This window comes from Pelobates fuscus, chromosome 5, assembly GCF_036172605.1.
Source record: "Pelobates fuscus isolate aPelFus1 chromosome 5, aPelFus1.pri, whole genome shotgun sequence".
Lineage (NCBI taxonomy): Eukaryota > Metazoa > Chordata > Amphibia > Anura > Pelobatidae > Pelobates > Pelobates fuscus.
Genome location: NC_086321.1, coordinates 73,486,504 through 73,510,302, shown reverse-complemented (window position 1 = coordinate 73,510,302; position 23,799 = coordinate 73,486,504). Strand labels below are relative to the sequence as shown.

Here is a 23,799-nt window from a genome sequence, read left to right as displayed (position 1 = left end):
TTTTCATGGGGGTGAAGGTGGTGGTGACAGTGTCACTTGAAATTTTAACATAGATAATTCTAGAATGTTAGAAATTCCTGGTACCTAAATTAAAATTAAGTACATGTTTCACTTTGTTTTATGTTATTGTAGGTCTTCTGAGCCTCAAAGATGTTTTCAGACCAACAAAACACAATTAGAAGTCGAATTAAAGACGTTCACTAGCTATGACATAAAAATTACAGCCATGACTGATTTGGGTCCTGTGCAGATACATTTTCAAAAAACTACTCTGGATATCCGTAAGTGACTTTTATTTATTTATTCAGGACTCTCCATCAATGTATAAGTCTCTCTATAGAAAATTAAACATATACAGCCACAACTAAGAGAACTTCAGTTTCAGTTGTCTTTTAGAGGTAGAAAGAAAATTGACCTAGTGATTTTGAAGTTTCGTTTTATGTTAAGCTTGTTAATTGGTTTATTTAACAATATGTTCTTTAGTTTGTGGATATTTGTAAAACAAATTTGCTTTTCAGTACACTTTGCGCTAGTGAAATAAAATGTGGATTAATCGTTATTTGCGTCTTTAAAAACAAACAAACAAAAAAAAACAACGAGTTGTGCTTTATTTAATTGTTTTAAATATGCCCGAGAAACACATGACTCAATAGATCATAATTTATACAAGTACTTTGCAGATCATTTATCCTTGGTCTCCCGAAACCACATTTTGAAAGTGCCCAAAATAGTGGCTCATATCTTCCGGCAGATTATAATTTGTCACCACCTATATGTTTGTTGGCTTGTAGTGACGAAATTAATTCAGGAGATCTTCTTGATACTCCCATGTCTGGCTAGAAAGATAATTTGATTATTTCACTTATAACATAGAAACAAATGGTGTGCCTGACACTTGACGTATTCTCTGTGAAAATGTTGCTACTAAACATTTAATTAGGTTGTTTGTAGTGTAACTTATTAAAAGGGGCTTCGATTAATTTAGTTTTCCCTTTTCTTTTGGGTCATCATAAGCTAATATTCAAGGACTGAGAAACAGGCAGCTTGGCACCCTTGCTGCTGTGGTATTGAACATCCCTAATGTACCGTTTTTGATTCGTTTACAGCGTTTATTCCATATACTCCAATGATTCGCTCCTTCAGTCCCGATTACTTATCCGATACTCTTAGTGTGACCTGGAGATGGGATACTTCCAGTTGTGTTGATGGTGTGCCAGTGAAATGGGAGATTCAGATACTTCGTAGTGAAAACCTGATAATTGTGAAAACGGTATGTATTACATTTTATATTTCTGCTGATGCATGCATGCTTCTATCCTATAGTAGCCATCCTTATCTGTCTCCATCCTTATCTGTCTCCATCATCAAAGTGTACATAGACAGTAAGGGCCTTTGCAGCTCTTACTGTGTTAGACTACTCAAGGAAGGTCATTTAATCTCCTCCTATGTGTGACCGCGTACCCCAGCACACTGGGAGCCACCATGATAATGTCCTATTTTAATTATGTAAATGTAAATGAAAAATGTTTTTCAATAAAGCCTGTCTTAAAGTACTACTGAAGTCACCCATACTACTTAATCTCAATGATGCAGTGGTCCTGTCATTTTAGACATGCAATATAAAATACTGCGCTTTTGTAGAAACTGCAATGTTTATATTGAAGGGTTAAATACATCTCTAGTGAATCTAGTGATAGCATTATTTGATTGAAGGAGCTCTGCCCTTCAACCCTCCCCCTGTGAAAAAAGTTTAGTTTGCATACGTTTTTCCAGCACTGTGCAGGTCTCCTTTTGGCTGCCTCTGCCTCGATTGAGATAATAAATTTTGATCTCAAAGAAAAGCATTGGAAGGCTACTGCACATGCGCAGGAAAACATCACACTGCGCCAATCAGCATCTCTTCACAGAGCTGCATTGCATAAAAAAAAATATATATATATATATATATATTATAAAATATTTTAGATATAAAATATTTAAATAATATAATTTATAAATATATACTTATTTTTTTTGGACAAATTTGTATATTTTGATATATTCATGTTTACATTTTAGGAAGAGTTGGTTACAGAATGCAGTCAGGGTAGCACTGAGTTCCAGTGGCAGTGGACCTCTGATATGTCGTTGGAATGCACTTCACACTCTGTACGAATCAGATGTTATGTTGAAGAGGAACATTATGAAGGACACAAGGAGTGGAGTGAATGGAGTGATCTGCAAACAGTATTTGGTAAAAATTACTTTTGCCATTTTCAATTGAATTTTTTTCTATTGCTTTTTTCGATCCATACACAAATTGAATTTAAGGCGTATGGTGAATTGTACATGCAATAATTTGAAAATCTATTATATCTAACAAAGTTATAAGTAAGAGTCTAGAACAGAGAAGAAGAGGTTCGCCAATTAATTGTAAAATATTACAGTATAGAAGGAAAAAGAGCATTTTGAAATTTAGACATAAACATTAATATACATTACACGACCCAATCAAACGTCGTTCAGGGCAATTTATAATTGGTTAAATACTACTGTTCTATATATATATATATTCTATTTTAAATGTAGAATGGATGTTGATTAGAGTATGGTACATTTATGGACTATTAATAATAATTAAACACAAGTAAACTGGACAAAGAAAAGCTGGAGACATCCGTGGAGGGTAGTTAAAAGCGGTTCAGTCTCTTATCTCCTATGAGGGGGCGAGGGAAGAAGACGCCAAGTCATTAGTGGTGTTTATGGACCAAACCGAACAGTGTTTAATAAGTTATATTGAAAATAGAATTTAAGAGTTTGTAAATGCTCTTGGGTTTTATTATCGAGGTCTGGGTCTAGAGTCTTGATAGTCCAAACCATACCGACCACATTTTATTATATCTTGTGTTATTACCATTATTAAAGTATGTAGATTTTCCTATGTTCCCTGATAATTAATTTAGGTTTTAATTTATTCTAAATTTGGAGTATCTTCATTTTTCCAAAATCTGGATATACAAAGTTTCGTGGCCATCAGGACATGGATTGTCAAGTAGAGAGCCGACATGGGCAGGTTGGGAAAGTCGATCTGAAAAAGGAAGTTTTCAGGAGTAAGGTTAGGGATGTCTACCGTAATATTACCGTAGCTAAAAAAGCCGAAGGACAGCCCGCTTAATGCCAAATAGGGAAATACAGTCCCACCAAATATGTTTTAAAGTGCCCAACTTCTTTTTACATCTCCAACATAAGTTTGAAGAGGTTGTTTGAAACTTACAGAATCTGGTCGGAACCATAAATGATCTGTTAAGAAGTATATAAGGAAATTAATTGCTTTTCTAAAAAGTTCTAAATATTTTAACCATGAGAGTAATGAAAACGACTTTCCCAGGTCACTTTCCCATTTTAAAATCGTTTTTATCTTTGTAATCGGAAGATTTCTATTAATAATATCTCTCATTTTAGAAGTTTTCCTTGGCTGGGTCTCGTAAAGGATTGTATCCAAGGGAAATTGATCCAGTGTTTAAATTTGACTTAAAAAGTTAGTCAACCTCAAAAATGAAAATATTTCTCTGCTTGACAATCCATATCTCATTTGTATCTCAGGAAATGCCTCGATCTTGATATATAGATATAGATATTCCAAAAAAATGGGTGAACATCACAGAATCGTGTAACAGAAAAAACATTGGGAAAAGATAGACCCCATACTGCTAATTCCGCTGTCATGATTTTAAATGTGATTCTTTTTTTCAGATTGGCTAAAATCGGCAAGGGGTGGGGCCAAATGCAGTTTTGGCCAATCAGCATCTCCTCTTAGAGATGCATTGAATCAGTGCATCTCTATGAGGAAAATTCAGCGTCCCCATGCAGAGCGTGGAAACACTGAACGGCAGTGCTGCCTACACTGTAGCACTGAGCCAGGGAGCACCTCCAGTTGCCATCTGAGGAGTGGCCACTTGGAGGTGTCCCTAGGGGCAATGTAAACCCTGCCTTTTCTCTGAAAATGCCTGCATACAATCAGGGCTGTCTTTTATATTGATTGGACCCTTGGCAAGCATTTGCTTGGGCCCCCTGTACTCTGCCCCTGCACCTCACACTGGGGTCCAGTGTGAGCTGGATGGCCAAGGCTGATGGGAGTCTGACTTCCTCAGTCCCTTACCTCCTCCTGTGTATGCCTCCTCCACCTCCCCAGCGGCATTCTGTTACTTGGGAGAAAGTGATATCACCTCACTTCCTCCCAGCAGGCAACAGGAAAGGGGCACTATTTTAGGGCTGAGGGCCCCTGATTACATTAGGTGCTGCAGTCCACAGGGTTTGGATTCCCAGTAGGGATCCCACTAGGCAGCTACTTTGGGGCCCCCAGGAGTAACTGGGCACGGGGAAGCTGCCCCTTTTGCCCCCCTTTAAAGACAGCCCTGCATACAATGATTATACTCACCAAAACAATTACATTAAGCTGTAGTTGTTCTGGTGTCTATAGTGTCCCTTTAACATCAATTTCTCCACCTTACATGATTTTTAAACCTGGTATATTCCTAAAGTTAAGAGACTATTTTTTGTCAGAATTAAATTTGCAAAGTTGATCTAAAAATAATAAGAATCAGAGATTGTGTTTATAGGATTCAGCTAATGATTAATCAAACTTCCCTACTTAGTCAAGATATCATGTGTAAGAAATACTCCGTGAGAGAGTGCCATTACCAGTAATTTTATTTATACACAGTGTATAGTATGCTGGGCATAAATATCAACCCCAGTTGAGAACCAGTAATCTGGTAATTAAAATGCTAAATAGAATATAGTGCTAATTTGCATCGTAGCCTAAAGTCCTAATGGTAAATAATAACATGTATTTGTAAATTAATCCAGTATTGCTGTGTCTTTTGTTACCATTACACTTCTAAACCAGCAGGACACTACTGAAAAGTATAGAATATATTAATATACCAATCTTGGTGTGTTAGGTAGGCAGCCATGCACTACCAGTCAGTTAAGTGACTTCTGTTCTTCGGTATGTCAATAAAGTGATCTGTTTATCCCACACAGGTAACCCTCAAGAAAACGCATATCCCCAAGATAAAGTGGTTGCTGTTGGTTCAAACATAACATTTTGCTGCACTGTGAATGGACTACATAATACTATTCAGTTTCAATCGACCGAATTTCTACCAATTCACATCAGCAAGAACACCAGCTATGTTCAGCTAAAGAATCTTAACATGTCAGGGGATAGTGGGGACAACCTTGTATGTAACACAAGCAAGGAGGATGAGCCATTCGGATCTGTAATCTTTGTCGGGTGTAAGTATCTGTGAAATCCATAATTTGATATTCTACTAGGCTAATGTATTCACTTTAACATGATTTATTTTTCTGAGTTACTTGTGTTCATGTAGACTTTGTGAAACAAAGGCTAACAACTTCTGTCGTTCTTGATAACAAGCGATTCATTACAGATGTCTGGAAGAACAAATAGCAAAGTGCTAATACAAAATTGCAGAAACCGTGCAGAAAGAACTTTTCTGTCAATTTGGTTCATAATCCACCGTAGACACTGATTAGCCATAACATTTAAACCACTGATGGGTGAAGCGAATAACATATATTATATTTTTACAATGACACCTGTGGGATATATTGGGCAGCGAGTGAACTATCAGTTCTTGAATTTCAGCAGGAAAAATGGGCCCTTATCAAAGTCACTTAGATATTTTTGCTTGCCTAATATGGATATCCAGAGTATTAAATATGACACAATGAAACAAACCGCAGTATCAAGACATTTTAAATCTTGTACTGGGGCTGATCTGTCAAAGTTCTTTTTTTCATTGAATTCAGAAGTGTAGATTGGTCCCAAGAGAGGGGTAGCTTGGAGAAATGTTTACTTAAAGGAACACTATAGTCACCAGAACAACTACAGCTTAATGTAGTTGTTCTGGTGAGTATAATTATTGCCTTCAGGCATTTTCATGCAAACACTGCCTTTCCAGAGAAAAGGCAGTGTTTACATTACCCCTAGGGACACCTCCCAGTGGCCACTCCTCAGATGGCCAATGGAAGTGCTTCCTGGCTCAGTGCTGCACAGTAGGCAGCACTGCCTGCCGTTCAGCGTCTCTACGCACTGCATGGGGACGCTGAATTTACCTCATAGAGATGCATCTCTATGAGGAGGTGCTGAGTGGCCAAAACGGTGTTTGTTCCCACCTCCTTGACGATTTTAGCCAATCCAATGCTTTCCCTATGGCAATTCTGATAGTGTCATCAAGGAGGCAGATTGGGGGAGGCGATGGAAATAAGGCGAGTTTTCACCTTTTTCTAAGGGAACTGAGGGGGTGCAAGCCACATAAATGTCGGGTTCATCACTATACATGTTTTTTTATTAAGGCCTTGATTTAAGGATTATTTCACCTGACACCTAAGACATTTTAACTTGGAGTTGCGGTATCGTCTGTGGGTGGTTTTCGTGGGTTTCATACCACACACACACTTTTTTTGTTATATTGTGTGGTTTTAATGTTGTGACTGATTAGTGTAGGTTTAGCCCGGCTATTATATAAATGATGTAGCTGTCATGCCGACCTTACCTTTCCTCAATCTCTTCCTCTTCTCCCCATCTCTCAGGATCTGTTATTCTTTTCTTCCTGTCTTCTTTAGTTTTCTTTAAAATCATAAGACAAAGTAGGGACTCTTTGCCTTATGGAGGATTCCTCCGCTTAACCAGCTCTGACCAGCGGAGGAGCAAAGTGTGCTTCATTTCCGCTGGTCAGAGCAATTTTCCCATAATCCTTACCTTTCCTCCCTGTTCCCACGATGCTTCCTGTCATTTTAGACGAAACTGCCGAATTGCGTTCTAACTGAATGAGAACAGGACGTTCGTTTCTTTTAGAACGCAATTCGGCACTTTGTTCGGATCGCAATTTCATTCTAATGAATGAAACTCCGATCCTATTAATTGCCACGGCTGCATCTTGCAGCCGCTTAGTAGATAGCTCCCTAATTCCCACGGTATCAGGGAGCTATCTACTAAAAGGCTGAAAGACCTAAACTGGTCTTTCAGCCACATTTAATAATACTTAATACTAAGTAAAGATTACTTAGTATTGGTAAATAATATCCCCCTACTTGCCTGTGGATGCTCACTGTAAAAACAAAAAACAAACAAAAAAAACTAATAACCTACTCCCCCCGCCCCTTCTGTGGCTGGTGGGGGCCCCCTAAATAACAATAAGAGGGGGGGGGGGCTACTGTCCTCTCCCCAAGCCCCCACCCCTGAGCGGTGGGTGAGGGCCCTAAAAAAAACAATAGGGGGGGGGACGACCTACTGTCCTCTCCCCCTGGCCCCCACCCCTGAGCAGTGGGTGGGGGCCCTAAATAAAGATGGGGGGGGGGAACCTACTGTACTCCCCTCCGGCCCCCACCCCTGAGCGGTGGGTGGGGGACCTAGATAAGAATGGTGGGGGGGGGGGGACGACCTACCGTCCTTCCCTCCCCCCCTCCCCCCCCGGCCAATCAGAGTGATCTTTGTCATTTTACACAGTGTGGGAAAGTTCTTTGGAATTTTCCCACGCTGTGTAAAATGACACAGAGCACTGTGATTGGATGGCTTTCACACAGCGTGGGAAAATTGGATGGATTTCAAGCCATCCAATCACAGTGCTCTGTGTCATTTTACACAGTGTGGGAAAATTGGATGGATTTCAAGCCATCCAATCACAGTGTTTTCTGTAATTTTACACAGCATGGGAAAATTCCAAAGAACTTTCCCACGCTGTGTAAAATGATAAAGAGCACTCTGATTGGCTTAAACCCACCAATCAGAGTGTTCTTAGCCTAATTGCAGGGCAGGGCAAGGCTTTATAAGCCTTCCCCCGCCCCCTGCGTAGCTCAGTCTGCGCGGAGCCCTCCATGGGTGAAGATGGATTACTTTTTTGCGCTCGGATTTTAGAAAAAAAGAAGACGTCAAATGTTTTTTTTTTTTTTTTTACAGGTTAGTTATTTTATTCCCCCCTCACTATTTTTTGGGTGAGGGGGGTAGGTAGGGGATAGTTTGATTTGGGTGGGGGGGTGACTAGGGGCTTGGGACCCCTAGTCATCTTGATTGGGGGGTGGGGGGTTTAATTAAGGGCCCCCACACGCCGCTCAGGGGTGGGGGCCGGGGGGGGGTAAGGAGGTCTTCCCCCTTATTGTTTTTTTAAGGCCCCCACCCGCCACTCAGGGGTGGGGGCCAGGGGGCAGGACGGTAGGTCCCCCCCCCCCCTTTATTTAGGGCCCCCACCCACCGCTCAGGGGGGGAGGACAGTAAGTGTCCCTGTCCCCCCCCCTCCTTATTGTTTTTTTTTTAGGGCCCCCAACCACCGCTCAGGGGTGGGGGCTGGGGGGGGAGGACGGTAGGTCCCCCCCTTCTTATCCAGGGCCCCCACTCTCCGCCCAGGGGTGGGGGCCTGGGGGGGAGGACAGTAGGTCCCCCCCCTCATTATCTTCATGGCCCCCACCCGCCGCTCAGGGTGGGGGAGGGGGGAGGCCAATAGGTCCACCCCCCCCCCCCCCCTTATTGTAATTTATGTAAAAAATTTTCTACAGTGAGCAGCCACAGGCTGCTCACTGTTTAGTAGACATGCCCCTACTCGCGGTATAGCGAGTAGGAGCATTCAGGAGATTTTAATCTCCCTTGTGCTATTATGGGGGTCATATTGACCCACATAGAGTGAGGGGGGGAGATGGGGGGCTTATGAAGTGGCGGGGAGCACTGCTCCCTGCCGCTTCTATCTGTACATATTACAAGGAGGGAGCTGCGTGCCGGTAGCTCCCTCCTTGTAATAAACCGAACGAGCAAACGAACACTGATACACAGTGTTAGTTTGTTTGTCTGATTTTTTTCTATTCATTCATTCATCTGTCTGACTAATGAATGGATAGATGAAATTCCCGTTTGCATGCCCAGGTATCTCACAGTCTATCTAGTGTGGGCAGATGACGTGTCCCACAGGGACTTCATCTACCCACACAAAGATGGCGGCGCCCTGAATAAAGATCAGGGCAGAAGATAAAGATTTAAAAAGAGGTAATCTGGGGGGCTTAGGGATATTTGGGGGTGACTAGGAGGTCAATTGGATGTAGTGGAGGCGGGAAGGGGGTTAAAAAAAACGGGATTCGGCATGACAGTGCCGCTTTAATGAAACAAAAGACGTCCTAAGTGGGGACTCAAAACAAGCAAGCTATTTAGCTTTTGTCTATTCTTAGTGGCTTGCTTACAAGCAAATACATCAGCAGTCTTCTCAAACCGGATTTGTCTGTTTTTATGTCTCTGATGAACCCTAGTGGACCTGTGCAGGAATAACAGCAAAAAGGTTTGCTAAAAAGATATTTTGGCTCCACTGTTGCTGTTTTTGGTTCCAAAAGTCACTCATTCTTTTGAAGACATACTCTGAAGTAATTAAGCACATGTAAATAGCAAAAACATTTGGCAATTCAAAATTTTTGGTTTATTTACAGATCCTCCAGACATACCTCAGAACTTCAGCTGTGAAACTCATGACCTTAAAGAGATTAAATGTACATGGGGTTGTGGAAGAGAAACTGGGTTGATGGGAGAACGTTCAACACGATACACGTTCTATGAAAGGTAATTGTTTAATAGATAGTCACCTTATTCTGACACATCTTAATGATCTAATATTGCACAAAATGCTCTGGAACCTAGGTACAATTGGGCATTTGTCAATGATAAATATTTTGGGCATTTCGGCATTACTTTAAATATCTTGATATTGTATGTGTAGTGTGGTTTTTTTTTTCTTTTTTTTTTTCTTCCTTCCATGCTTTCTTGCTTGGATTGATATGCAGTCTTGGAATCGATCAATCTACTGGTCATCTGTACTTTATTGACACCCTGTTAAAGGAATGAAATGTGAAATTATTTATAGATCTATTTCTTCTAGCCAGTTGTTAAAATAAAAATGTTTAATTAGTTGCTAGCAAATTAGTAATATCTATAATACAACACCGCATCGCTGGCCGACCGCTCTCTTGCCTCACTGCTGATGTGGAACAGGCGTTTGATCATGTGGACTGGTGATTCATGCTAGCAATGACCTGCCACATGGAATTTGGGGTATGGCTATGCATGCGGGTTGCCCCCTTTATAACGTACTTCTTACCTGTAGCCAGACTAATAGAGATGGGGACTTTCAAATATAGTTCAGATTTCCAGTTGGGACCAAGCAGTTAATGCCCCTTTTTGACCATTCTTTTTCTGTTCACTGGAACCTTTCCTTAAAGATTTAGGTTAGAAAGGGGTATATTGTGTTTCCTGGGTCATGATAAGGTTTACAAGAGGGGTTTCCTATGTGAATGATATGATGCTCTTTGTCGCGTAACCCCATGTGACCATAGTTAAAAAGTTCAAACTGTACAGATAGATCTCAAAAATGAAATGTACATGGTTTTAAACTAAAGTCCAAACTGGGCAAAACCATTTGCTGCTGTATGGGGCCGTTCTGTGTGTACAATCCAGACATTTTAACAATGTATGGATTTTACAGTTCAGAACTCCAAATTAACCTGAATTTGGTCTAAAGTTCAGCCGAGGGGAATGTCAGACTTCTGAAATTCAGACCAAATTATTTAAATCCAAGCCCAGATACTTAAAGAAAAAAATCCAAACTTTAGTCAGTACATCTTTGATTCAAATTTCATAGTCTATCTAATAATCACATATATTTGTCTTTTTCAAAGTATATTTTTTTCACAAAATATCTACTTTAAAGAATTTTAGAACATTCATTAATTGTGTATATAATTATATGTATATAATTGGTAACCACTGAGCTATTATTTAATTATTTTCTTTGCAGCAACTCCAGAATAAACATATCCTGTAATGAAGACAACTGTATCTTTAAAATATTAAAAGGGCAAAACTTGTATAATTTTACTGTCAGAGGAATTAATGTCTTGGGCCAATCAGAAGCCTTTCTTACAATCAATGCAACAGAAAGAGGTAAGTACCTTGGTGATATATTCTGAATCTTGTTTTGATATACCTCACAAATGTATTTTCTTTTCTTAATACGAAATAGATTTCCATTACACTCACACTCCTGTATAATAATTGAATCAATGACAATATATTAGCTGGAGAATTTGGAAAAATTGTTAAATAGCTTTTATTGCTGTGCCCTGACAATTCTTTCATGCTTTCCCCTTAGACAAAGACTTGGTATATATTCAATGTGACAAGGACAGACAGAGCAGTTTGTGACTTGGATTTAAATTGACCGGTTTATACTTGGGCCCTGCTTGATAAAAAATGAGCTCAATCCTCTGCCATTTAGGAGTTAAATCCCTTTGTTTATGAACCCTAGTCACACCTCCCTGCATGTGACTTGCACAGCCTTCCAGAAACACTTCCTGTAAAGAGAGCCCTATTTAGGCTTTCTTTATTGCAAGTTCTTTTTAATTAAGATTTTCTTATCCCCTGCTATGGTAATAGCTTGCTAGACCCTGCAAGAGCCTCCTGTATGGGATTAAAGTTCAATTTAGAGATTGAGATACAATTATTTAAGGTACATTACACCTGTTTGAAAGTGAAACCAGTTTTTTTTTTTTCATGCAGGCTCTGTCAATCATAGCCAGGGGAGGTGTGGCTAGGGCTGCATAAACAGAAACAAAGTGATTTAACTCCTAAATGGCAGTGAATTGAGCAGTGAAATTGCAGGGGAATGGTCTATACACTAAAATTGCTTTATTTAGCTAAAGTAATTTAGGTGACTATAGTGTTCCTTTAATATATTGATTCAAATATTATTGCGTTACCTCTCCTTTATTTAAATAAATTTGGGTTAAATATTTTTGACAATAATTGGGCATGTACAATCTTTTTGCTGACAATTCATTTTACTATCACATTTTCCAGTTCATCCTTGAAAAGAAAAAAAATCTGTGTATCCTATCTGGTTAAACAGTTTATAAATAAATAAGATAAATATTGCTACTATATGTGAAAACTGTGTATTAAAAAAAAAAAAAAAAGTGTGTTTGTGTGTGTGTATATGCAATTTTCTAATTTATTTTCTTTTCAAACTCATGCAGTTCATCTTTTGCCTCCCGGAACACTGTCCACTGGTAAAAATGACCCTACACAAGTATTTCTGTCTTGGCAACTAACTGGGAGGCTGACTTCACTACAACTCCAATGTCAAATTGAAACTAGTGACGGCAAAGGAACGCAAATGGTAATAAAAAAAATGTAGATATTTTCTTTCACTGTAGTTTTAGTTTTGAGTGGGTTTACCTAGCCATAAAAATAGATTGAAAATATAACAGCCTTGTTTCTGCATTTTTACTTGATACACTATAATCATTGGCCTATTATTTTGACCTAAACACTTCTGAAGAGCACGCTAATTTCACTGTGCAGCTGGAGGTTGTCAGGGACGGATTTGCATGTCTGGTGTCTGTGGGCACAACATTCTAAGGTGCTCTCTGCTCCCAAACCCCAAAATAAGGCAGATAAAGTGTAATGAATTTATGAGCTGGACATTTCAGACTTAAAAAAAAAAAAAAAAAAGCACAGAACAAAGTTTTGGGCTGCCTGTCTGTCACATGTGCTGAAGTGGAACTTACCAACAGCACTCACTTGAACTCTCTGTTTGAAATACTGCACATCCAGACTTCTACTACTATGACCACTTCGAAACGGAGAAGTGGTAATGGTGGTTGGAGTAACCCTTTAAACATAGGATTAAAGTAAAGCGTTTATTTTCAGATTTAGGCTTTGAGTTCTGGAGTTTGAAGTGTTATTAGCACTCACCCTGCTATGTCTTCTGTAGTCCAGTCATTTTGATAATATGGCTGCATGAATGGTTATACAGCGTGCATCACTGAGAGCTTTCTCTGCTCCTCCTGGCTGAGAGGTTACTAGTGGGCAGATGGGAAGTCATCCATTCCACTTTTTGTCCAGCCCCACACTCACACTGAAGTAGCTGGGACAGCACTGAGTTTTACACCCTCTATAACTGTTCCTGCAGCTCTGTTATAAAGGCTGAATGGACCGTAGAGGACCCTGACCAAGGTTCTTACTGCTTCTCTCTCCCTACTATTAAATTTTAAACTCAAATAGGAACTAGTGCGAAACCAGGTGCTACTGTGCCTAATGTGAATTCCGAACCAGTGTCCAGTGATTAACCAAACCCCCTTGTGTGTGTGTGTGTGATATATATATATATATATATATATATATACATGCGCACTCACCTATCCACTAAACAGCAACTTCAATGTTGACGTTTTTTTTTTTTAAACACCTAATCTAGGCAAAAATAATAGGGGTTTAGTTACATTGCATAAGCCTGCCTCCACATCAATGTACCCCATCTTTGGCAGGTCCTACTCGAACAGCCTAATGTCTGCTCTTATGAGATTAACCCACTTACTTGGGGAAAAAATTCCATCTGGGGCTCTCTGCAGTACAAGGCTAAATAGGGCCCTGTGGTGAGGCACCAGTGACAGGGAGGGGTGCAAAACCAAGGAGATATTATTTTTTTATATATATATATATATGTGTGTGTATATATTCGAGTAGGCCCTGCCAAAGATGGGGTACATATATATATATATATATATATATATATATATATATATATATATATATATATATATATTCCAAATAGAGAGATACTGTTTTTTTATTAAATTGTTTTTAAATTCATCCTTGAAACACTATTCATGCTCCATAATAGTACACGAACTAGTGGCTGACATATTCAGCCTGCATTGCATCAGCAAGAACATCACTTTGAGATTACAGCTGGATTGGTAAAGAATACCATCTACCTTACAATTCCTTTCCATCAATACACTAGGCAAGTGTGGGATCAAAATCCGAGAGAAAGCAGAATGTAGAAAAGAGTTTGGTGGTTAACAATTATGTCATGTACACACATGCGGCATTATGAACTAATAATTTCTATGTATTCAGTAATTTGAACAATCTCTGTTGCATAGTAAGTAATTGTTTCGTAGTACCTAAGGAAATCGTCTACACATTGTTTGATACAAACCACGCAGAGACAATAATGTTTTGCAGATGTTCTGCATAGTAAATTAAGCAGAAGAAACCTTGTGTTGAGGAAAGATCCATATTTACATTCTATTGAAAAATGTATGGTGTTAAACATGGTGTTTTATTACACTGTTATTCATCTTGTTGCTTTGACAGCTTAATGTCACCTTTTCTGGACTAAATGATGGATATTACAACTACTCTGTCACCAATTTGCATCCGTATCACCGGTATGATTTTCGTGTAAGATGTGCAGCTTTCAATTCTTTCTGGAAGTGGAGTGACTGGAGCGTTAGGAAAAAGCACCATACATCGGCAGCAGGTAGTTGTTTATTTATTTCCCCTCCTTAGGGTTCTGTCTGCAGAATAAGAATAAAGGTGATTCTTTGTTGAACTAATTTGCATATGTCCACCTAGAATCCCTTGCAGTAGAAACATCACTGCAAATTTGAGATTTCTATGGGAAAAGTAAGTCTTATGGCTTGACTGGTGTGTGCATATTTGACAATGTATTGTCTATCCACTGACTTCAGGTGGAAGTCAATCACTTTTTCCCCCACCATTACTTTTTGGTTTGTGCTCTGTAAGAGTAAACCCATAATACATTTTATACATGCCAAGAATCAAAAAGAATTGTGCTCTCCTTTATTGAAAGAATGGAAAGTTCGAGACTCTTTGCACTGCTCAAACGACCAGTGAATATTTGTTTATTAAATAGGGTAAGAGCAACCAATGATAACTTGTTTGACAGAGAAATGAGAAGACGTATGTATGTACGTAGATAAATTAATTTGTATGCTGATATGCATCATTAAAGGTGGGGGTTTGGAATTTTATTTAAGGACCGGAAAGGGGAAAAGTTAGCATATTGTATAAGAATTACTCACGCATATAAGATAGAACGTATAAATTAGCAGGGTTATTAACAAAAGTTAGAATTCTAAGTGAATTTCACTTTAAGGCCAAGGTAGCTGAACTTGGAGAATTTTTCCAATTCAGCTATTTTGACCATACATTTGAAATTCACTTTGAATTGTCACTTTAGTGAGTAACCCTGTAGTTCTTTATTTGTCATGTATGGATATCTGGTTATCACAATAACAAATTTGCTGCAGAAACTTAGAGAGAAGGACTGAAAGGGATAAATAAACCGACCCGATCTCGGACCTAGTACCCTTGAGAAAACTGCTCTACTTTAAATAGGTAAAGAGTGCCTTGATAAATTGAGAGCAAAAAAGAAACTATACATATTATTAATCCCTAATGAGGCAAGAAAAAGATCTAATATATAATGTGAATAAACTAGTGAAGTGGAAACCAAAAAAGGAAAAATAATAATCAGTAATTAAAATGGGACCAACCGTTGTATCAATTGTATAGATCCGCATTGTATCGTAGCAGACTGAGACTGTAATATAATGTAATGTTGCAAAAAGCTGCAATAAAGTAATTTGTCTGCGTCTGCCACTAAATTGGAACTTAAACTAGGGGGTATATTAGTTAATCATGGAAGGGATAGAGAGAATCATATGAAACGAAGTCATAGATAGATTTAAATAAAATTAAGGTATTTCTTATTAGCCAAATAAAGATCAAATAAAAAAAAAACTACATATACCTCATGGGGATAGTGGACAAATATTCACCAAAAGGGTATTTGGGGCAGTAAGTAGCAGCTCACTACAAATTGCAAATTAAATCAACTGGGAAGCTAGCACTTAAAAATTCAACTTTGGTAATTATTGCCCCGTTTATAATACCCCAGTGGGTAGTAATACCCTCAGCCGATGTCTACACGTAATATTATATAAAAAGCTTGAAAGAAGAGTTCATTCCATACTAATATACACTGCTGTAGAGGTTCCTAGAAGTAATAAGTGAGTTGAAATGTGGTATAATAACTAATTGCCAAATCCGTCAAAAACCTGAAATGGCAGCTGTCATCTCAGGATTTATCTAGGGAACTAGGGCAACCAAAAAGAAACACCCTTATTCCCACATAAAGAGCTGATATTCAGTAATATAGCCGACATCTGTGAGAGTAAAAAATGCTTGCATTCAAGTGCTGAGTGATAGAGATCGATATGCCTCAAATCAAACCCTCCTCGTATAGTACTATAGGAGATTTGGGGTAAAGGGTTTCCGTAGATCGAAATAAACGGGCTAACATAAGTCTAATTAAGAAAATACTCAGCAGGAATATAATCCCCAATACAACCCCCCTAAGGGGGAGGAAATAAATAAATAACAGCGGTGGTCCTAAATAGAAGTCATCCGCAGCGATGGGAAAAGTAGCCCTACATGCTTTTCTGCGATACCTTACGCCTTTGTCAAGAGCTGACTGCAGACTGCTCGCGCCTCTTTTTAAACCCAATTGGATACGCCCCTTGTCGTGACGTCATAATGGTGCCCGCAAATAGTGTCCATAGGGGGGCATGAAACTTTTTTCTTTTTTATATGTCAATATAAAATATTTTTTTGTTCTGTTAAAGGCAGTTGTTTAATGATATTTTTATTTTCATATATGAATAGTTTGCTTATCTTCACTTTCCTTTGTTACAGTTTTGCGCTTGCAAAATTAGTTGTTTTTTTGGGGGGAGGAGGGGATTTCCTACAATATTTAGTTTCTTTTCTTGCATTTTTAAACGTAGTGTTACGCAACTGAAAGTCTTTTCAGCTTTCACCCTGGGATGTTTCCTGAACACAATAGTATTTTTAATTGTCTTTTCAGCTCCTTCTAGAAAGCTCACTGTTTGGAGAGAAATCACATGGGCTTCTGGAAACCGAACAATAACAGTCTACTGGAAGGTTAGTAATTTTTCATCTAAATATTTTTCGTTTGTTTACCATTATTCTTATTGATTTATTCTGGGAAAAGGTTTCCTTTGTTAAACATTGATGCACTATAATGGCATAAATGTGGTCAAAAAGACAGGACAGGGTCAGGAAGCCAATGGAGCTAAACATGTGAGAGTGCAGCTCCAAGATGGCACACTCACATACCGTGATTCCATAGCTAAGAAGCCAAACATGCTATATTCTCCCCTTGGTTGTCCAGCAAGCTGAAATGTCCTTGAAATACTAGACTGAGGTTCTCCGCTGCAAATCGTGTCTCTCTCCCCCTGTTGAAAGCAGAATCACTTGACTCAGACTTTGAGTATAGTGACAGCACTTCTGTATCACCCTATCCCTATCCCCTGTTCCTAGCAATGGAGGGGTCCATGCAGAGGCTATTTGCTGATTTAAAGACAAATTTAAAGACTGCATGCTGACTTCAAAACGCTGGCAGATTACATCAAAATAGACATACAATCTATTGCTGAGTGGACACAACACCGAGAAGGTGGATCAAAACAAAACCATGGCTGGGATCTTTTGAAGCTTTAAATGCTGAAGTGAATCGTTTTTCCTTTCTCTTTATTACATGATATGGTAATGGTTTGTGAGTATGCTCTAAGTTCTGAGCAGGTAACCTTTAGTTTCAATAAAAAAAAAAAGAAACCTTATTGTTGGGAAATCAGCTATGATACGCTTTCAATTGTTCCATATCTTTGCTTAACATAAACACCAAAGTGTATGGCAAATTGCTGGCCAATAGACTATCTCAGGCACTATCCACTATGGCCAGTCAAGCTTTATAAAGGGTTCAGATAATTCTAGACACCTCATTAATTTGATCAGTCACCTAAACTCGACTAATTCCAACTGTCTTTTGCTAGCATTAGATGTGGAAAGGGCCTTTCATAGGCTACACTGAGGATACATGCGTTTTGGTTTCAGAAATATTTGGACTACCATCAGCATTTATCACATGGATTTTGACTCTTTACACCCACCCATCGGCCTTTGGGATAACTAATGGGAATTAAAATGGGTGACCACTACCCCTGTTGCTGTTAGTTATCTCCCTGGAGCCCTTGGCTCAAAATAATCAGACAACATCTAGACAAACATGTGGTTACTATCAAGCACGTAAGCTCTCTTTATTTGCAGACGGCCTTTAATTAACCATATACCAACCAATGATTTATATACCAAATCTACTAGCTGAATTGTGATCATATGGCTTCTTCTCTTATAATAAACTTAACACTACCAGGACCCAAGTTTTACCACAAAAAAGTCAACATGCAAGTTAAGTCGTGGAAGCTTTCTTTGCTTTTGAGTGGTCTATTTGAGGGTGCAACTCACCAAGACCTTTTCCATCACATATAGACACAATCACATTCCACTGCTTAGGAAACAAGAGGTTCTATCTTGGAAGGACAAAAAATTGTCTTTGGCAGGTCGCATAAATGTGATTAAAATAACTCTACACTACAGAAACTCTTATGTCTTCAAAATGCTCTACATCTCCGTACCCACAACATACTGCAACAGTTCAGTTGCTTTTATCTGGAATCTGCTTTGATTACGTATATTCTTTTGTTGCATTGTCATCTGTAAGTATCAGCCATATTCCTTTATTGTGATAATAAAGTAATATGGTTACGTTTTAGTCATTTATAATATTAAAAACTAATCAATGTGTACATAAGTCTTCACCAGCTATATTGCTTCCAGCATGATAATCTAACTCACTCATCTGAAGTTGAATAGCTTTCATATCTGTCTTTACTATGTCAATGAAATTAAATCCATCTGTTTACAGCGCCACTAAGTTGTGGAATCCACAGTAATGTAACAACCATGAAACTCAATGGGGCTTAGTAACTTATAAACTAGTTGCTTTGTTTATTGTCCCTAAGATTCAGTTGCTTGTATTGAAAGCTTTTCTGATGGGATTAATGTGCACGTTTGACTTATACAGAGGAGCTGAACATTTCTTGTTTGTACAAGAAGAAGATTGTATTAAAGTTGGTGACAGGTTTTGAATGGAGGCAGAGGATTAAGCAATGCTAAAATCGTAGTTAAAAAACACTTGTCTACAGTTTCTGAACTGATGGAAGATTAAACAGACAAAAAAAATGCATTGCACACACCACTTAGAGTTACTAAAGTTTAATATCTTTAACAGTTGCATCATTGTGTATACAAAACTCATAGAACGTGCGAGGAAAGCCATTCTAATAGCCAAGATATCTGATGCCACTAAAAATTCAGGCTTAACAGAAATTCTATGGAACATCAAAATCATCTGAAACATTTGAAGAGGCAACCCGACTTCTATAGTACATATTAGTAACTAATATTCATACATTACGGACAGCACTAGCAGCACTATTGAATTACTAGAACTGAGACAGTGTTTTAGACACAACCTATGTTATGCATTTTCCTTTCTCAGTTAATTTAGGTATCTTTTTTTTTTTTCCCATCTCTGTTCCAAACTGTCCTTTTCCCCCATTAAACCTACTTCATGGAGGAAAAGGGCCTCTATTCAAGAGAGGTGTTACCATCTTAACACCCCTCTTGAATAGCATACAAATTATATTTGTGGTGTATATTAAGGACACTTTTTCCTACCCGCATATTTCCCCATGACTATCATTGTTCTTTCATTAAGTTTAGTGGTTATATATATATTGTAAGGTTTTATACAATTATAATGTTTTCCTCAATTTAATATTAATAGTTGTTTGTATTCCTTTAAAGCCCTTTTCTATCACCGAAGCTAATGGACCAGTACATTACTATGAAGTGTCTTGGAAACCTCTTAAAGGCAACATAAAACCGAAATCTGCCCATGTGTCTTCAAATCACAGTAATAAGCAGATAATTCTTAACAACGATAAAGAAGATTATGAAATTAGTGTGGTAGCTAATAATTCAGCTGGATCATCTCCTCCATCAAGAATAACAACTGTACAGCTGCCAAATGGTAAACTCATTTGTAAAGAAATAATCCTGTTATGAAGAGCATGTAAAGTTCTGTAACTTTGAAATGTATTTTTCTACCTCCAGGAGTGTAAACTGCAAATGGAAATGTCAACATAGTTTTGGAGGCGCTTAAGATATTGACTTAATGAGGCAACTATTGATAGAACCATTCTACTTGACCAATGAAGCCAAGCTTCAGTCTGCAGAGGCACATATTTAATTAATAGTGGAGCCAACATAAATAAATGAAATAAATAGTTTCATTCTGGTGCAATATTCAGTCACTGAGGAATAGGTTTGTCTAACATCATTTGAGACTACTCCTGTACTAAAAATGACTGAACAGTTATATAGTTATATAGGCTGAAAAGAGACATGTGTATATCAAGTTCAGCCTCCTTCATATTTGTCTTTGTTGTTGATCCTAAAGATGGCAAAAAAAACAAAACAATTTGAAGCACTTCCAATTTTGCACAAACTAGGAAAAAAAATCCCTCTTGACCCCAGAATGGCAGTCAGATTAATCGTTGGATCAAGAAGATTTACCCTACGTTTGAAAAATTAAATATCCTTGAATATTCCTTTTGCAAGTATGCATCTAGTTGCTGTTTAAACATCTGTATGGACAATGATAAAACTACTTCTTCAGGCAGAGAATTCCATATCCTTATTGTTCTTACGGTAAAAAAACCCTTTCCTTTGGCTTAGACTAAATCTTTTTTCTTCCGGTCTAAACACATGACCTCGTGTCCTATGTAAAGTTCTGTTTGTGAATAGAACCTAAACTAAAGGAAAACTGGGATTTGTTTTTATTCTTAAAATAAATGATACAGGTAATATGGTAGGAGACATCTGTCACAGCTTACCTTAGTTGGGAGTCCAGTAGGCAGAGATTTGTGCTCACCCATGCAGATATACACAGTTTCAGGTGATAAGCTTAGAAACCACCAGGTCTGTAAATCTGTGCACGGGGGCTGTGCATTAACCCCTTAAGGACCAAACTTCTGGAATAAAATGGAATCATGACATGTCACACATGGCATGTGTCCTTAAGGGGTTAAAGGTGTTTCCAATTCGCGGCACAGACAAGGGCAAATCCAGAAGAGTAGTCAGACACTGTTCCAAAAGTCAGGGCAGGCAGCGAACAGCAATAACTGATAATCCAAGAAGAAAGGGCCACAAGCCAAGTCAGTCTTGGGAAACGGGATACAACGAACTGCCTCAGGGAGAGGCAGTGTTTTATACCTGGAGTAATGATCAATCTGCCTCAGGTGGACTTTGATAGACAGGAAGGAGCCACTGGAGAAGTCTAGCCCCCTAGTGCTGGAAACAAGGCAAAGTTTAACATTAAGCTGAAACATGAGCTAAAGTGTAGTTCAGAGGCAAGACAGCAGGATCAGGACACATGAGGGCCACAGTTCAAATTGGGCATTGACTGCATATGGCTGTCTGGATGTCATGGTGAGAACTGTGACAACATCTCTAAGACCTCTTTAGTCAGCAAAACATTTATCTGACCCAATAAGATGCTCAATATTGGTGTATAAGGCTAAATAAAGTGCAGATGTGTTTAAGACCTTGAAAATGTCCGCCCCACCTGGAGCAAAGGTAAACCGGGATATAATCTTCCAAATATATGGGGAACCAGTTTACAATAAGACATACCATGGTGTAAAACAGTAAATCAAAAAATTGCACTTGATGAAGTGGAAACTCACACGATATATATTTATATAAATTTACTTATTTATTTGAAAATGCTTGACAGACAGGAAAAATAAAAATCAATACACTGGGTATGAGAGAATCACGGTTATTATAAAGGAACTAGATAATGACATCCTCCTTTTCAGTTAAAATCTAAAGAAAACAAAAAGAAACCAAACCTAACCGTGCCTGTCAATACATGTTCCCCCACCACACCCCAAACACATTTAATTTGAAAATAAACTTACTTTTTATTGCTTTGGTATTGCACTTTAGATCAAAATAGATTTGTTTTTTGTTGCCTATAATATAAATCTGAGTACCCTTTTTTATGTTTGTGGGAATTTGATTTTGTATTAATTTAAATATACAGGTTCCCACTATACAGGGCAAATACATACAGCAATATGCCATTTGCTGGAAAATATTGTCTAGTAAGAAAGTGTGTGTGTGTGTATATGTGTATATATGCATATGTACATTAACAATTATGTCTGCTTTATATATCCGTAAAGTGCTCTGAGTCTCACAGGAGAAAAGCACTATAAAAATGGCTAGTTATTAATTATGTATATATATCTGCGCACGTGTCAAATATATTAATTCTTCAGTGTAAAGTTGTTAATTCTGATTGTGTGCCGAATGATAAACCCCAACATATTCGTCCTGTGAAGTAGGGAGGTAGTTGGTGACACTGACTTTGCAAACAAACTACTTGTTACAAATGCTCAATTTGCCTCCAGACTTACTATCACTTTTTTCCAATTAAGATCACGTTGAAGTTGAACAGCAAATTGGTACTTCAGAGGGCATTAACATCACGTGGCTGCAGGATACAAATGTTTCTTGTGGCCATGTTATAGAATGGAGATCTTTATCAAACTCTTCCTCCCCATTGCTGTGGAATCAACTGCCATCTCATAGCACAAGTGCTTTCATCCACTCAGGTAAATCTCACTGTTACAGGTATAAACCTTCACGTCTTTGTAATAGTCTGATGTGTTTAACCCCTTAAGGACACATGACATGTGTGACACGTCATAATTCCCTTTTATTCCAGAAGTTTGGTCCTTAAGGGGTTAAAAGGACCCCCAAATCGCTTTAGCTTGCTGAAAAGCTTTGTGTTTGAAGAATGTATCCTATTTTATTCATTTTGCAAATAGTGCGATTTCAGTAGAAATTTACACTTTTATAAATTAACCTGGTTGCAGACAACTGGTCCTGTTACTTACTCAAAAGGCAAGCTATTGCCCAGAGCACCTGCCTTGCAAAGACTTCACGTTGAGCTAAGCTGATTGGACAGCCACAGAAAGACTGGGTGGGGTTAGAAGGGGAGGGCTTGCAAAGGCTGCAGACAAGAGAAATGCAGGTTTTGCATGCTGTTTTTCGATATACCCAATGAAAATAAATGCACAAGTAACTGCAGGTAAGTTTTCATTTGGAGTATATCTACTTAACACTGATTATTTATTTTGAATTTGGGCAGTGGAGTGTCCTTTTATAATGCCTTAGATATTTATTCACTATGCAATGAAGTGACAGCAAATTTGGAAACCGTAACCAAATGTCAATTATACAAATGCTTTTAAATTACGATTTTGCTTTTTTATTTTGTTTGTGGGGGCTGGGTGGAAGGGGGTTGTATGGTTAAAATAACAGACTTTTTTTCTAATTTGACCTAAAATGAGAAATTAATAATTTGTCTAGATTGTCTTTGTGGTTTTTTTGTTGGTTTACTTTCATGTTCTGGATCAGCTTTTAACATACTTTTTTGTTTTAAATAATAACTAAATGGGTAAGCAAGTCTGGTTTTCAGTGCATTAATCCTATTCGATTTGATTTAATTTGTAGGTCAATTTCCCGCTGGTGAAAGGCATAATATTTCGGTGTTCAGTTGTAAAGACAATAAATATAAGCTTTTGAAGATGGTCACTGGATACACGCAAGAATTAAGTAAATAATTTAATAAGCTCTATTTCCCACATGTTTTTTGTATTATTGTTTTTGCACACAGATTTAATTTTCCCATGTGAAATCTATTTTTGGCATGTCCTGGTATATTGAAAGTGCGTATTTGCAAGAAAATGTTCAGCTAGGTTGCAGTATATTTGCTGTTTGTCGGCAGCTTTTGATGGCAAAGGCTGAACTAGCTGGAGAAAAATCGAATTATTAATTTATTTTTTGCCTATAGAGCTGTGTAGATAACATAATAGCATTTGGAGTCAGGGCTC

The 23,799-nt window shown here is 38.2% G+C and overlaps 1 protein-coding gene across 1 annotated transcript in view; it reads left to right on the top strand.

Moving 5' to 3' along the window:
- Positions 1–23,799, top strand: part of LIFR (LIF receptor subunit alpha) — a 61,523-nt gene that overhangs the window by 26,291 nt on the left and 11,433 nt on the right. Inside the window, exons 4-15 of the mRNA XM_063453990.1 lie at positions 133–281; positions 1,107–1,270; positions 2,059–2,233; positions 5,026–5,280; positions 9,472–9,601; positions 10,833–10,978; positions 12,070–12,212; positions 14,198–14,363; positions 16,773–16,849; positions 19,637–19,862; positions 22,339–22,515; positions 23,420–23,521. Coding sequence (XP_063310060.1) covers positions 133–281; positions 1,107–1,270; positions 2,059–2,233; positions 5,026–5,280; positions 9,472–9,601; positions 10,833–10,978; positions 12,070–12,212; positions 14,198–14,363; positions 16,773–16,849; positions 19,637–19,862; positions 22,339–22,515; positions 23,420–23,521 — 1,910 coding nt within the window. The remainder of the gene's footprint in view (positions 1–132; positions 282–1,106; positions 1,271–2,058; positions 2,234–5,025; positions 5,281–9,471; positions 9,602–10,832; positions 10,979–12,069; positions 12,213–14,197; positions 14,364–16,772; positions 16,850–19,636; positions 19,863–22,338; positions 22,516–23,419; positions 23,522–23,799) is intronic.